The sequence below is a fragment of the Malaya genurostris genome, chromosome 1 (genome assembly GCF_030247185.1).
Source record: "Malaya genurostris strain Urasoe2022 chromosome 1, Malgen_1.1, whole genome shotgun sequence".
NCBI lineage: Eukaryota > Metazoa > Arthropoda > Insecta > Diptera > Culicidae > Malaya > Malaya genurostris.
In genome coordinates, this window is record NC_080570.1 from 20,796,820 (window position 1) to 20,813,106 (window position 16,287).

Genomic DNA, 16,287 nt, shown 5'->3' on the forward strand with positions numbered 1-16,287 from the left:
AAGCAGCCACGGCTTGGAGAACGAATGAACCTCAATATGAAAAACTCTTTTTTGTTTCCCTTTCACATTCGGTGTATATTGATCAAACTTCGCTAGCATTCGAACTTTTGTTTGAGCTTTAATAGTAACAGGATTGTTGTGATGTCTATGGCTACAAAAAGCAAAAATTGTTCCTCAAAGGGACCAACATTGAAGCAAAAAGTGCTCAATATGATAAGAGAGCCAATGAGAGATTATAAATAATATCAATCCCACTGCCGCTAATTTTAGTTTTAAGTACTGCTAAATGTTAATACGGCAGATAAATTATTTTTAATTCTGATTCATGAATGTCCACCAGTGCTTGCAAGTGCTTGGTGCTTGCTTTGAACAGCACACGCATTGAAGCAAACCGTATTGCGCAACATTATCGATCAAGCTTATCATCTTCCGAAATGAGAGAAATATGCTTCAGTGCAGTGCCCATTCATTACGAAACTTTCCTTATTCCGTACACTTGAAGGAACACAAGCTCTAACTGACTCAAAAACATGAATTATAGCTACTGGTAGTGAAAGATGACGTGGAAAGTCTATTCTACAGCAGCGTGAAACCTTCTAAATTTAATTTTTTTATGCCTAAATACTTTAATGATATAAATTATTTTTACATTCAAATTCAACAGTATTCTTTGATGATGAATGGTTCACCAGCGATAGTGTGCCTGAATCACTTATACTACCAATGAATTATTTGAACGAATTGCCTATATTTGAGAGAAAAGAGAATACTGCATACTCTTTTTCAGAAAGGTTCAATAGTATTAAACGTAATACGGCACGCTCGTCGGCAAGTATGTATGGAATGGTTCGTTCTCCAATCTGTTCGCTCGTGTATATTTCCTGCATCGAAGCCGGTAACTCAGTCTGTTGGTATGAGTGCTGTAGCTGCGCTGAACCGTTTTGTTGCAAGTCACTCGCATTGATGAATGAATGGTGAAAGCTCTGACCATTATATATTCTCCGGAATCTGAAGTGACAGCCGTTTGATCCTCGAACATGATCAATGGTTTGATAATAGCTTTCAAACGAGCCTAGGCTTGTTAAGAAAATTGAACGCTAAATAACTTGGATGTAATGTGGTAATGTCCGAGACATAACCGCGAGATTGACGTAGGATTGCAATCGAACTTGAAAATAATCTGTGTCTTAATACTACTCAAAATCCTGTTGTTGACATTTCGAATTTTTTGAACACGTTATTTATGATATCTTTGAGCTCTTGAAAGAACCATTCGAGGCGCCAAAGGCTGTCAATTTTTTTTCGAATGTTTTACACTGTTAAATGAATTCCACTCAAATACAGACGATCAAAAGCTGAATGTCGGAGTAAATTGAAATCGTGTATTTCTTACTAACGCAGAAGGTAGCTCACTTCCGTCCAGCAGCAGAACTGCTCACACTGTGGCTTGATACAATACTGAAGTAAATTTTGAGAAGGGATTTCCATTTACGTGTTTTTTGTTCGCAGTTGTTTTGCCGAATGGGCCAAATCCTAACAGCTCAGAAAATAACGACATACTGAATTTTGATGTAAAGGGTGATTTTTTAAGAGCTTGAGAACTTTTTTAAACAATAAAACGCATAAAATTTGCAAAATCTCATCGGTTCTTTATTTTAAACGTTTGATTGGTACATGACATTTACTTTTTGAAGATAATTTCATATAAATGTTGACCGCGGCTGCGTCTTAGGTGGTCCATTCGGAAAATCCGCTTTTTTATCGACAAATTTTGTTCAGCGATGAGGCTCATTTCTGGTTGAATGGCTACGTAAATAAGCAAAATTGCCGCATTTGGAGTGAAGAGCAACCAGAAGCCGTTCAAGAACTGCCCATGCATCCCGAAAAATGCACTGTTTGGTGTGGTTTGTACGCTGGTGGAATCATTGGACCGTATTTTTTCAAAGATGCTGTTGGACGCAACGTTACAGTGAATGGCGATCGCTATCGTTCGATGCTAACAAACTTTTTGTTGCCAAAAATGGAAGAACTGAACTTGGTAGACATGTGGTTTCAACAAGATGGCGCTACATGCCACACAGCTCGCGATTCTATGGCCATTTTGAGGGAAAACTTCGAAGAACAATTCATCTCAAGAAATGGACCGGTAAGTTGGCCACCAAGATCATGCGATTTGACGCCTTTAGACTATTTTTTGTGGGGCTACGTCAAGTCTAAAGTCTACAGAAATAAGCCAGTAACTATTCCAGCTTTGGAAGACAACATTTCCGAAGAAATTCGGGCTATTCCGGCCGAAATGCTCGAAAAAGTTGCCCAAAATTGGACTTTCCGAATGGACCACCTAAGACGCAGCCGCGGTCAACATTTAAATGAAATTATCTTCAAAAAGTAAATGTCATGTACCAATCTAACGTTTAAAATAAAGAACCGATGAGATTTTGCAAATTTTATGCGTTTTATTGTTTAAAAAAGTTCTCAAGCTCTTAAAAAATCACCCTTTAGAAGAAAGAATCTGTCGAACGATCGAAATTTTAGGCTGTCAAAAGGACCGAATTGTGGCATTCTCTACTATATTGAACGCAGTGCGGAGCATTATTCTCGAACGCGAAGCGACCAAATGCTGGCTTTATTCGCACTCGTTTGGTGCGAAGTTCGCACTGTGAAAAGTGCACACAACTAATCAAATTAGAATCTAGATTTGCCATAAGCTGATGATTTTTATTTCCAATTTGCAGAGAAATAGTCTTTATAGTTCTTTAGTTTACATTTATCAGCCCTTAGAAGGGCAGTTTTTGTAGAATGTTTTGGGTCAAAGCAAAGGGGAGTCTTGTGAGGAGACAAATCCGGCCAGAACAGAATTGCTTGAGGAAAGGCAGCAAAAGTTTGTGTAGGCGCTTCTGTGTATAAATTTTTTCCTGTGCATGAATTTTTTAAATGTCGCTGATGAAGCCATTGGAACAGATGGCTTGCCATTCGCGCTATTTCTTCAGCTCAAGGCATTTGAAAATCCCTCTTCCAGTAGCCGTCGAATATTCCTGTTCAGAAAGCTCTATGAAATTTGAAATCCTTGATATTGGTTTCATCAACCTATACCCTTTATTAAAAGCTGCTTGCGCGACCGACCGACTTGATTTGCTTATCGCACGATTTGGAATTATCATATTCTTGAGGTCGACAGTCCGATTAGTTTTGTAGTTCGATGCACAGTTGTAGCAGGCATTCCCTGCTTGCTTGCTTGCGAAATATTGGATGGATAAGTTCGGGTTCCGCTTGAAACAGATTCTCTCTTTTCGACATTTGGCATTCGATTTCAACCCTTTTCCGATTCAGTCTTCCTGGCGGTCGACAAACGTCCTCCGAATATTTCCATTACATTAGTAGCAATTAGTTTTGCCTCATTAAACCATTTCGACTACTTTCCATGCGAGTAGTTTGAATTTTCACAATCTCCACATCTTAAGATATCTAACGACAGGCTGCAGGAATATTGCGCACGTTTCGAATTCTCTAAGAAGGAATTTTTTATTTCGAGATTTGACGATATCTCAAATATAGATGTCCCTGTTTGTCAATATGTGGAGATAATTGTTATCTTCACCTATACACTGTAGTCTTTTTTTATGCAAATTTACGTACCGCATAAAAAAACCGCATAACTCTGAAAATTCGCATAAAAAAACCGCATAACTCTGAAACTTCGCATAAAAAAACCGCATAACGCTGAAAATTCGCATAAAAAAAACCGCATAACTCTGAAACTTCGCATAAAAAAACCGCATAACTCTGATAAAAAAGGCGCGTAAAAAAATCGCATAAAAAAAGACCGCATGAAAAAGACCTCAGTGTAAATCAGTTAATTTACAAAGTCAAAATTATTAAACGTTTGCACCAAGGAATTTGCAAATTAGGTGATTTGCAGTTCTAAATTACTGACGGTTAGTAGTCTTTTTTGGATGATGTGAATAATTTCTATACCAAAATTACTGAAAAGCTACCCTGCACCAAGGAAATATGTACAGTTTTGGCCACATATGCCTAAGCCCGACATTGCATGGAGACACACCCAATTTTAAGTTTTTAAACATTCTCTAACGAAAAAGCAGAGTTAAAAAAATGACCGATAGAATGGAAATAACGAAATACGAAACCTAGCGACAACAATTTTCAAAAACAGTTCTTATTTCGTAACCTTCTCCGATCCGGGGAAATGGTTCTTCCAATTGAACTACTCTGGATGTGACGAAACACAACTTAGTAAGACTCCCCGATAAAAAAGTAGGTGGGCAAAGTCAGAGAGAAGATTGGATAACGTGAATACAAATAAAACGAATGCTGAATATTTCAAATTGTTCTCATAAGTTGATACATTGTGTGAACTGTGCAAGATTTCGTTTCAATTTTTACTTCCAGAATTAGTAACTGTGTACCTATACTAAAGTACGACGAATTCACGATACACTCATCCTAACGCCCAAATTAATAAGACAGGACAAAAGACAGTACGCCTGCGGTACGAATTACAATAATTTCAATGGAAGCAAATATAAAAAAATTCTTCAGTAATTTACTTACTGATATTAGAATTCAACTTCACAGGCTAGAATGAAACATGCTAATTTTCACATTTCATGCCTACCCAGTTGGAGTGTGTATGTGTGTGTGTGTGTTTAACCTATCCCAAGTTCCACTGTCTGGGAGCGGTTTACAGAAAGAAAAGATGTTTCCATATGTTTTGTTTATACACGCAAAAAACTTTAGTTCAGGACTCAGGGAGGTGTTGACTCAATCGAATTCCGATGTCTACAGAGCAAATTGTGCCGGGTCGTTCAAGTCACCGTTCCATTGACCAACCCCGCCTAAATTAAATGGTTGCATCAAATAGATTCAAACATTACAGAAAGACTTTCGATTCCTTTGTGTAATCGACGCGTTTATGTTCATGTTCTTTATTTTTATATGAATAATTAAGATTTTCCAATCTTACAAATACTCGAGTTTGCATTCATTGTTTCATATCTAACCGTATCGAAACCTTCTAAACCTTCAGTGTTCTGTACTAGTCAATTACACCCTTGGGACAAAGTATGACATTGCGCACACCTGAATATTTTTACTTTAGACGCTACTGCGATAGCATTCAGTCGACGCCGTTCTATTGACCAAATAGACACATGGGCAGGCATGAGATAGGAACTTGTGAGCACTTTGTTATTTCACATTTTGACGACCATTCTATACCTACGGCCGGTGTGATTCAAACATTAGTCTCAAGCCTGTGACCTAATACCGCTCGCAATCACTTTTCATTCATACCAATCGAATCTCTCTTCGAATCTTTGGCTGAGCAATGATATGTTTGGTATTTTTGTGTCTCTGTTGTTGTCTTTTTTTTTAGCTAGCCAATGTTTGTTTGATAGGATCTAGAATTAACAATTTATTTCTTACCTTGTAGGATTCGAAAAAAAACTTGTCTTTTTTTAGAATTTCTCTCTATTTTACATTCGAAGCTCAAACTCCAAGAAAACTAAATGGTAATTCATCATGACCTTAAGGTTAAAACCTCTATAATTGAAATTGGTGTTACCTAAAAAAACAGGCATACGGAAAATCATTTGGCCGTTTTGAAAGTTAGTCTTGAGTCGGATTGGAGGTCTTTTCATTTGTGAAAAATAAATGATTTGTCTCATTGAATATGTGTGCAAAGTGTCATTTAAACTGAATTACATGAAGTCTGTCACATGACACATTTCTGGAATTGCTCTCGTTCAACGAAAACTGCTAATGCACTGATGTGTCGAAGACGAATCGTAAATGCCATGAGTAACTAGAAACCCTAAATGAATTTTTTTTTCGATAATTCACAGGTACGGTGGCTTCCAGGCGTGCCAGTTCTGTTGCATCAGTTCACTCGCGATGCAGCTCGAGTACGACCAGACGGCCAACGTGTACGCGTACGCAAAGCTGTACCACAACAAACGGCCCGGCATCTGGAGTTCGTACGAAGACATCCGACAGATCTACCGAATACTGTCGTACATGCCCAAGGATCTGGGTCTGCTCAAATGCACCGAACTGCGAACGGAGTTCGACGACGCGGCCATAATGACGGCGACGCCCGATTTGTACAGTAAGATATGTAGCAATGGTAGTATTAATGCCCATCTCAACAACGTCGGTACGGGGGGAAACGGCGGAACAACCGTCGACGGAGGTCAGCAGCAGACGGGAAACGGGACGGGGAATGGGGCAGCACTGGTGAGCACGGGAAACGGAACAGGAGCTACGACCACGATCCAGAACGGGGGTACCGTGATTGTGAAGATGAACGGTGACGACAACGATGAACTGTCGGTGGTGGTTGCCACCAGCAATCATCTGAACTTGGATCACAATCAGTCGTAAGCAAGCGTAAGGTTCTATACACATAGAAGAAGGGATAGCGCCCAGATAGCGCGATAATAGTCATTTCTTTAGTTTAGTACGCAGTGCTGTTTGGCGGCAGTCATGTTTTTACGATAGTAACTACTAATATTAGACAACAGCAGTAAGAAGAAAAAAAACGCAACGAGGAAACTCGAGTTAGGCAGAATAGTATTTATTGAAATCACTTGAAATTATGACGCAATCGTTAGGGTTTGGGGTCCGGCAGATGATGCAAATGATCTGTTTTATTGTTGTCGCGGTAGGACGAATCGAATCCTACGTTTCAACCTCTTTCTAAGGTTTTCCAATTGGTGAAATTCCTTCCGGACGAGTTTGTTTTTATGTTCCTTCCAATTTGCTGGGTCGATTACTTTGTTTGTACTGAGTTTCGTTGACAGAAGATAGATATAGTGTTTTCACCATTCCCAGCAGGGCTGTACTCGAAAAATTCTGATTAAAGTGATGTTCTCAACTGGAGATTTTTGTAGAATGGTTGTGTTCCCTACCAAACGCCCCACACGGGGGTGATTCCGGGAACTTTTTAATCAAGGTAGTATTCATGTCATTCAGTTATGTTTCTGACATTATCCACTCGTACTTTAGAGGGGGGGGAGTGATGGGAGTGGTGCGGTCGGGGTATCAATTTGTGGATTTTTCATTGCAGAATGGTCAGAGAGATCAGAAAAGTTTGTAGCAAACACCTGTTAAATATTTAATAAAAGTTCTATTTCAAATGGAAGAGAACATTAAACTCTCGAATTTCCAGAAAGAGTGCTGCTTAAAATGGTGAACGAGCTTGCTCTTCACAATGGCTCAGGCCCAGTCAAAGGTGCTTGTACCATATTCCTGTCACCAGACGCGGCTGCGATGCTTTGGAGCATAGTTCGCTTGAATGGATCCAATTTGTGTTATTAAAAATGTTCTCGGTTGACTTCATGGGGTTTCGTTTGTAAATGTTGAGTATTGTGCAAATTTGGTACTGTTTCCTAACCAGGCACGCTTTACTCGGCACACACAGCTCAGACATTTTTCGATATGGTCGCATGATCTTTTTACCAATTTTTTACATTTGTATTTATGACTTCTGGTAGGTAAATGATTTTCATTTTTTGATTTTTAAGCGATATTGAAGTAATTAGAGTTTACAGGAATGTGAAATTTGTAGAGCCAAAGACGAAGGAAAAACAAGGATGTGAAGATAAAGTGCGGAAGAGTAAGACGTGACATGTGTCATTTAAGAAAGCAGAAGGTTTCTCGCAACTAAACTTTTACTTTCTCCAGAGGAGTCGAACTTGGGCATCGCATCAAAGCAAATCATCCGAGTCTAGGATGTGCCAAAAAGTAAAGGTAAAGCTCGTTTACCATTTACTACCCGAACCAGCAAAAGTAAAGCCACGAGAAGTTGACACATTCTGCCTACGGCACATTTTATCAACTTGAAACCCTCTTCGTTTGTTTTGATAATTTTAGTTACCGCAGCATTCGATAATTTCGGTTCTTTCACTGGTTGGCACAGAAATACAGTCTCTCAGCGCATTGCGCTTCTAAAGGGTGATTTTTTAAGAGCTTGAGAACTTTTTTAAACAATAAAACGCATAAAATTTGCAAAATCTCATCGGTTCTTTATTTTAAACGTTTGATTGGTACATGACATTTACTTTTTGAAGATAATTTCATATAAATGTTGACCGCGGCTGCGTCTTAGGTGGTCCATTCGGAAAATCCGCTTTTTTATCGACAAATTTTGTTCAGCGATGAGGCTCATTTCTGGTTGAATGGCTACGTAAATAAGCAAAATTGCCGCATTTGGAGTGAAGAGCAACCAGAAGCCGTTCAAGAACTGCCCATGCATCCCGAAAAATGCACTGTTTGGTGTGGTTTGTACGCTGGTGGAATCATTGGACCGTATTTTTTCAAAGATGCTGTTGGACGCAACGTTACAGTGAATGGCGATCGCTATCGTTCGATGCTAACAAACTTTTTGTTGCCAAAAATGGAAGAACTGAACTTGGTTGACATGTGGTTTCAACAAGATGGCGCTACATGCCACACAGCTCGCGATTCTATGGCCATTTTGAGGGAAAACTTCGGAGAACAATTCATCTCAAGAAATGGACCGGTAAGTTGGCCACCAAGATCATGCGATTTGACGCCTTTAGACTATTTTTTGTGGGGCTACGTCAAGTCTAAAGTCTACAGAAATAAGCCAGTAACTATTCCAGCTTTGGAAGACAACATTTCCGAAGAAATTCGGGCTATTCCGGCCGAAATGCTCGAAAAAGTTGCCCAAAATTGGACTTTCCGAATGGACCACCTAAGACGCAGCCGCGGTCAACATTTAAATGAAATTATCTTCAAAAAGTAAATGTCATGTACCAATCTAACGTTTAAAATAAAGAACCGATGAGATTTTGCAAATTTTATGCGTTTTATTGTTTAAAACAGTTCTCAAGCTCTTAAAAAATCACCCTTTAGAATTAAATTCTGGAGCTGGATTCTTGAACTGAATTCTGAACTTGAACTCTGGAACGGAATTTATGCCGTGGGTTAGCCGTCTTTTACAGTCTCAAGCACACGCCGCTCGAATACTCCTAGTAAGTACTGAAACCGTCTCGACCATTCTACTGAAGCTCAGTAGATAGTCGATTTTCGTCGATCGTAGCACTACTTTCTGGCCGGTTTCTGTTTCCATCAGTTCCGGTTACAACAAAACTCCGAGTTTTTTTTCTTCTGCAAAAACAGTTACCCTTCCTTTAGTTTCGATTATGACCCGAACGGCGAATTTCTCAGTTACTCTATGTCCTCGCCCGTAGTGTATTTTTTCACATGTCAATTTTTACCAGTTTGTCAGCGTTAGTTTCGGATAGTAGGGTTAGGATCGCAATGTCGGCCGGCCACGGTGAACATCTAAATTCTAGTCGAAAACAAAATGTTAGCGCACAACTGTTTATCAAAATTCAATAACAAATCGATTAAACGTAACTAAATTATGTGCAAAACAAGTACAACTTTTGGTTCGGGAAAGGAAAATTTTAATCTATCTAGTATTCCAGTGATTTAGGGTTTAGAACTGCTTCCGTCGAAATAGTTGTTAGTAAGTTTGATGAATGCCGAAACCGGATTCTCATTCTCAATGAAGGCAATTAGTATAAATCGATAAAAATAGAACCTGATTTGTTTGAATCAAACAAAAACAAAAGACTGCTTCTCTGAGTTGCGCTACAAAGTTTTGCCTCATTTGACAAGCGGAAATATTTTGGAATGTGACACTTGTGAGTAGACTAAAAACTGAAACTGAACGTAGCTAAAACTTACACAAATCTGAAAAAACCCGTAGCTGAGCTTAGCGAAATTTAAGCTGTGTTTTGCCGTAATCAGTTCGAAAGCTTACATAGTGTATCGGCAGAACAAAAGAGTGAAGAAATACCAAAGCAGAGAGCGGATGTCTGATACTCAGGGGATGTGATATATCGGGGTTGGATTTTCAACCTCGAACATAGGGCCAGAGTTTTTCTGGCCCTAAGAGGTGAATGACCATAAGTTCAAAGCCTCTATGATCGAAACAAAAGAATGTATTTCACACCCTATCGGGGAGACGTCGGCTCGAAAATGCCTTGTTTGATGTTCCCTCGCTCTGTTTCTATAGCGATACATAATGTAAACATGAAGCTTGTTCAGATCGACGCGGTTGATGCAAATGGTGCAGAATTGTCCGATGACGGACCGATCGAAGCGCTACGATCGGCCCCATATCGTGCTCAATCGGTCCGATAATCGGACCGATGATCGGACTTATGCGGGTCTACAAATTTCACTGGGCATGAACGAGTTGCATCGAAGAGAACTTATTAGGCCCCATTCACACTTTTTCCCACTGTTACTCAGTTTCGTTAAATGTTTCTGTCAAATTAATAATCAAGTAGACTTTTCGTCAACGAAATTCGCAATATTACCGGTTGAATATTTTCTGCATTCTTTTCTACATTTTGGGTGGGTTAGGTTTTGAATAGATTCTATTCAGAATTAATTAGAATATTCACACAAGTCTCGGACCTACTAAGAAAATCGAGCATAACAAAAAAAACTGTTCGGTGTGTGGTTGAAAGTTAATTTAACCTTTTCCGCTCAAATTTTTTGCAGACCGAAACAGTAGTTGAAAAAGAAAATAACACTCAGCGCCATATTAACTGAAATAATCGTCACTTTCTGCGGCTGACGGTAAGCTCAACGAAACAAAGAATGACAAAAAACGAACCCAATAGATCCGTACTGAATGGCCAAACACATCGTCTATAAATGTAATCTATCGACAACATTCGTAATAGAACACACACACCCATAAACGTGTAAATCGTCCGTTCCTTCTAATTCCTATAGAGAACAATAATTACAAACAACCGTTAAAAGATGAGAAGAAAAAAAAACAAACTAACTAAACAACGCGATAGGTGAAATAAAAACTCGTACTAGTTAAATTCGTCGTAACTTCGAGCGCAAGTTATAAAACAAATTCTTTACAAAAAAAAATTAAAGTAAAAACATACAAATGAATGGTAGTTGAAATATATCCACTATTATTACTATACAACTCACACACACACACAATCTAGTAGAAGCAGCTGCGCAGAAACAGATAACCATACTATTGAAGAGATTTTATAAATCTTGTGAGATATTCTCATGTTTTATTAGGATTATTATCATTAAACACTATACTTTAACTACCTACGATGTATTGTTTAAGCCTTTTTCACTTTGTTTTTCAACAAGCCCATGAACGATATTGTATAGCACATGGAAACTAAACCGAAAACAATTTAAACTCATTGAAAGGGTTTGGGAGGGAGGAAGGAAGAGTCATACAGACGGTTTATTGACTGAGAAAACTGTCGTATGGTTAAATAAATAAGGAATAAACTGTGGAATTACCAATCAAGTAAAAAAAGAAATACGAAATGTAATCAGCTCTTTGTTTTAGTAGATAAGTTCAAGCGAATATGGAATCGTTTAGCATACCCTGAAAAGAGCGAACACCAGGAAACACAAGATATTCGTTAGTGGCAGTCATAGAAGATCGGCTCCAATGCTAATCCGGCCATCGAAAGGAAAAAAAGCTTCGAAAACGCTTCACTTATCAATCGAAGACGGTCGTGCCGGAATAGAGTTTGGGCCGTTTTTGGGAAGATTTGAGGTTGAATTCCTTTTACACATAAACAAAATAAGAGAAAAAAAAACAAAACACATACGCAGTCCCAGTGAGTTGGGGTTTTAACTTAAGAATATTAGCCTAGGTGAGAGACAAGGGAAAACCAAGAATGAACGTGAAAGCGACGATTGGAGGAGCAAGGAGAAGCATAACACACAACAGTGAACAAAAAATTAAACATGAAGTAAATGTACAATTTTATGTGAAATTATCGCAAACATCTTCGCTGAAATTTCATTTATCCGAAATTTGACCAACTGTAAGAACTCGGTTTCATTTTAGGACTGGATATTGAAATTATGAATGGTTGTTAAAACTTTCGCCTGCGTTGTTTTTTTTCTGTAAACTTTGGGAAAGTAAAGAATTATATTCTTTACAAGTTACATAAAATGTGTCTGCATCCAATAAAGCTACCGCTTGATTGGCAGCCTTTCTGAGCCGATTTTATTTCTCTCATTTTTCGTTACGTTACCAGGAAAGCAGCAGAAAAAATGGCGAGCAGAAAAAAATACATTCACTTATTATTATCGCGACAACATATATGTTTTTATGCACTAATCGCATCTAAATTAAATTATCTAGACATTGTCAAAATTGATTAATGATGCATGCCTTTGAATGCGAGATATTCAATGAACAAGTTGAAAGACGGCGTTTTCAGCTATGCAATTCTTCCTTCAGAAAAAAAGACTTTCCCGACCGTTAAAGTCAATGAATCATTCTGAAATTTTCACAGAATAATCTAAACTAATTTTCTAAGAGATTGTCAGTTGGGTTTTTTTTATATTCGTCACCGTTCCTGAGATAATCAGATTTGAAGCGTGAAAATAGCCCTCTAAATCACCCTAAAACACACTGGCCTCAGCCCTTAAGTGGAAAATTGTACATACCTTTTACAGATAAACCAACAACTCATCGACTCACCAAAAGTTGATTTGAAAGTATACGATAATTTCTGAATTGAATCCAAATTCTAAACATTCATCGATGTTTTTCTCCATTTGCTGTCAATGTTAGTTTCGCTCTTCTTTGAAAAACGGCTGAAACGATCAAACTCATCTAATCCGAAATAATCTCACCTAATTCATAACCTAATAGTCGATGACGAAACATAAAATATTTAACACGGTCATGTGCCCTATGCACAAAATTGGTTAACCCCTAAATGACTGTAAATCCCGCTCAATCCCTGTTAAGCTATTCTGAACTAGAGTGTCCAAAACCAGAGTGACGACATCTCATCCGTTATGTTGACAACAACTCAAAACATCGAATTCGAATTGTTGGCAGTTTTGTTAGATTGAGCAATACCAAATACCAAATCTATTTTCGGCTGTCGTTTTTGTGTGTCTCATTTCTCGATCGGACACTGTATGGAACACTTGTAGAACTAATTTGATACTATTATTTTGCTAAAGGAAGTATGTTGATACGTTAAGACGTTTAAGAGATATGCAATGTTTTTGAGTTCTTGAAGGTTTTTTGAAGACTAATTTAAATAAGTTAAAAAACAAAAACACCCTTTCAATATTTTCTTAAATTACGTATATTATGACCTTTCAGGAACTACATAGGTTACTTTTTTATCGATCTGGCATCTAATGAATATTGAAATTTGAAGCTTGACTAGTTTTTGATGAAAAAACAATCATAACTTTTTACTGATAGCTCATATGAAAAAGCTAAATTCAGCAAAATTAGTCTAGCAAAAATTACCAAGCTCAACAAGTCTTTTGAAGGCAACTTTTCCATAGATCGTTTCACAAAAAAGTTAGAAAAAAAATGATTTTTCAGGAGCCACCCTACTTTTACTCGGGAAAATTGTAACTCGATCATATGAAAAGCTAGAGAGGTGCTTTTTTCAGCAAAGTTGTTCAAATAAAGTTTCCACACTAGTAACTTTTTTCATCAAAAATTTCATCATTTGATTACAAACAACTTGTGTGAAGACGCCAACTAAAAAAATAAACTAATATTTAATAGTGAAAATATTTGTGTCGCGCTAATTTCCCGTTTCGGACCACTGTGCAATGTGCAGCTTAAAAGCGCTCACTTCCTTGGCGGGGTAAACCACAAAGATCTCACTCTCGCGTGCGCCTCTCTGAGAGCAGTGTGACCTGGACCGAATAAAATAACTCAGAGAGTTGTCAAATTCACGTTATCAAAACAAGCGAGTTTCTGCTTGGAATGCGTGCAATGCAATTCGGTTGGATTTGATTCCGATATCAACCAAAAATATTATATAATTTTATGTAAGTACTGTCTGAAACCTATAGAATCAATATTTCATCCGACCATTTCGTTCGTATGCAGCGGACTCCGTCAAACGGATAATGTCCACGCAGTACAATCGTTTCCTGAAGCTGCTCGAACGTTGGCCCGTTGACCAGAGCAAAATCGGAAGAGATCTGGGACAGTATTTGCGCGATCAGTTGCAGTCCGTGCTGGGTGCCACGAACATCATCGCCGTAAACGACGAACGACTGGGGCGGCAACATCGTGCTCTGGAAAACATCATCAACGATACCCATCGGTGTGCATATCCACGGTTATACACGTCCACTGGAACCGGACTGACGGGCGACCAGTGCCGTGACGTACTGTCATCGGAGTTTTTGGCTTCACTGAACAAAGAGGACGGATCGGAAAAGTAGTATGTTTGCAGTTCGTAATATAAACAGTAGATTAGTGTTAGCAGCAATTGGAAACAGATGGCACAGCACGGAACCGGTTCGACATGTGCCGGTGATGGCCGAAGAAACGATACGCTTCTTGAAACCACAAAACGATGAATTGTTCATAGACATGACTTTCGGAGCCGGTGGACACACGCAGGAGATTCTGCGGTCCGCTCCGAAGGCTAAGATTATTGCATTGGATCGAGATCCGGTGGCACATGAAATGGCACATACAATGTCGGAGCTGTTTCCCGGACAGATATTTCCCGTTTTAGGGAAATTTTCCGAACTTCCTGACAAACTAGAAAAGCTTGGCATAAAACAGCGGTCCGTTGACGGAATGGTATTCGATTTCGGTTGTTCATCGATGCAATTCGACGAAGGTTCACGGGGATTTTCAATCAGCAAAGATGGACCGCTCGATATGCGGATGGATAAAGATTGTGACACGGATACCCCGACGGCTGCGGAAGTACTGGCGAAAATAGACGAAATCGATCTGACGCGAATATTGAAGATTTACGGAGAGGAAAAGCAAGCAAAGAAAATCGCTCGCGCTATCATCGAGGCTCGTCACACAATTAAAAGTATTGAGACAACCAAAGAGCTAGCGGATCTGGTGCAGTCGTGCTTCGAGAATGAGGACACCCGACTGGATAAATTGAAACGGCCGAGCCACTCGGCAACCAAGACGTTCCAGGCGTTGAGGATTTTTGTCAATAACGAACTGAACGAAATCAACTACGGAATGGTATTGGCTCAGCATTACCTGAAAATTGGAGGTAAAATGATAACAATCACCTTCCACTCGCTGGAGGACACCATCGTGAAGCGGCACGTGATGGGAAACGTAATGAACGATATGGCCAATAAGTTACCGCTGCGGTACAACAGTCACACCATTTGCCACGATCAGGAAGTAATGGAAACCGTGATGAGGTCTCCGTGGCATCCATTGACCAAGCATGTCGTTGTGCCGACCTACGAGGAAGTCGATAATAACCCGAGAAGCCGATCGGCCAAGCTGAGAGCTGTTGTACGTGTCGTGTAGTGAACGTAAGCTGTGCTGGAATAATTAATAAAGTCTTGCTACGATTCAAATGAAAAGAAGGTATTCCATTTTATTCGAATTCTGATTTATAGATTGATGGGTTTTTGAGTCATACGAAAGGAATGGTCATAGTTTGAAACAACTAGTTATATGGTTGAAGATCTAATACATATTTTTTTATTGAATCAACCTTAAAAATTGTTTGGGGGACGGGTATAGCGTGATGGGTAAGTCGATGCCTATCACGCAGCCCACCTGGGTTCGATCCCCAACCCCGCACATAGGGTCAGAAAGCTTTTCTGGCCCGAAGAGGTGAATGACCTTAAGGTTAAAACCTCCTTAATTGATACAAAAAAAAAATTGTTTGTTCCAAATAGGGTTACTACCTTGGATACATCTCTCAGGCCCGGTAGCAATTTTAGTTTTGGGGAAAAAATATCCAGAATTTGGAGAGAAAGAGTTATTTACGACAATATCGAAATAACCACTCGAGTGTCAGATTTCAACCAAAAGTTAAAATTACCCGCGCAATGGTTCATAGTCTAACAATGTTTCAGCCGATGAGTAATATACTTATTGAACAATTTATGGCTCTCGAATTGTGGTTTATTGTTGATTCCCGGTGTGATCGTCAGGTCTCCAAACTTCTTGGGACATTACTACAACAGCAATAACAAAATTGTTATAATTTTATGCCCGTCGGTTGCGTTTTCTTCGTCAGTTCTTTCGGTTTTATGCTTGGCGAAAATGGCGAAAGCTCATGATCGAAAACTAACGAAATTTCGTCCATGAACTAATGTTCTAAAATTCTACCAGTAGTTAAAATTATAAGCAAGGAAGAAACCATTCGACAAAATCCTCGGCATAATTCAATACTGAATTATAATAGTTAGCAAGAGCTCCGGCGTAATCACAAACAATATTGAGAT

At 39.0% G+C, this 16,287-nt stretch overlaps 3 protein-coding genes across 4 annotated transcripts in view; all 3 read left to right on the forward strand.

Annotated features, from left to right (window-relative positions):
• LOC131434399 (tyrosine-protein phosphatase 99A) overlaps positions 1 to 11,847 on the forward strand; it is a 229,007-nt gene extending 217,160 nt beyond the window's left edge. Inside the window, exon 17 of the mRNA XM_058601071.1 lies at positions 5,865 to 11,847. Coding sequence (XP_058457054.1) covers positions 5,865 to 6,402 — 538 coding nt within the window. The 3' untranslated portion in view covers positions 6,403 to 11,847. The remainder of the gene's footprint in view (positions 1 to 5,864) is intronic.
• Positions 11,848 to 13,783: 1,936 nt separating this feature from the next.
• Positions 13,784 to 16,287, forward strand: part of LOC131434406 (C-1-tetrahydrofolate synthase, cytoplasmic) — a 32,945-nt gene continuing 30,441 nt past the window's right edge. The window contains exons 1-2 of one of the 2 annotated variants that reach the window (XM_058601102.1): positions 13,784 to 13,881; positions 13,943 to 14,342. In XM_058601102.1, the coding sequence (XP_058457085.1) occupies positions 13,963 to 14,283 (321 nt within the window). In that variant the 5' untranslated portion in view covers positions 13,784 to 13,881; positions 13,943 to 13,962 and the 3' untranslated portion in view covers positions 14,284 to 14,342. Of the gene's footprint in view, positions 13,882 to 13,942; positions 14,343 to 16,287 lie in introns of those variants that run through there. The other variant, XM_058601112.1, reaches the window with a different exon arrangement.
• LOC131434425 (probable methyltransferase-like protein 15 homolog) lies at positions 14,285 to 15,417 on the forward strand. The gene has a single exon (XM_058601121.1). The coding sequence runs from the start codon at positions 14,285 to 14,287 to the stop codon at positions 15,356 to 15,358; it is 1,074 nt and encodes a 357-aa protein (XP_058457104.1). The 3' UTR covers positions 15,359 to 15,417.

What these genes read in the sequence shown, in the direction of transcription:
- LOC131434425 (XM_058601121.1), top strand. Translation starts at nt 14,285, where the DNA reads ATGTTTGCAGTTCGTAATATAAACAGTAGATTAGTGTTAGCAGCAATT.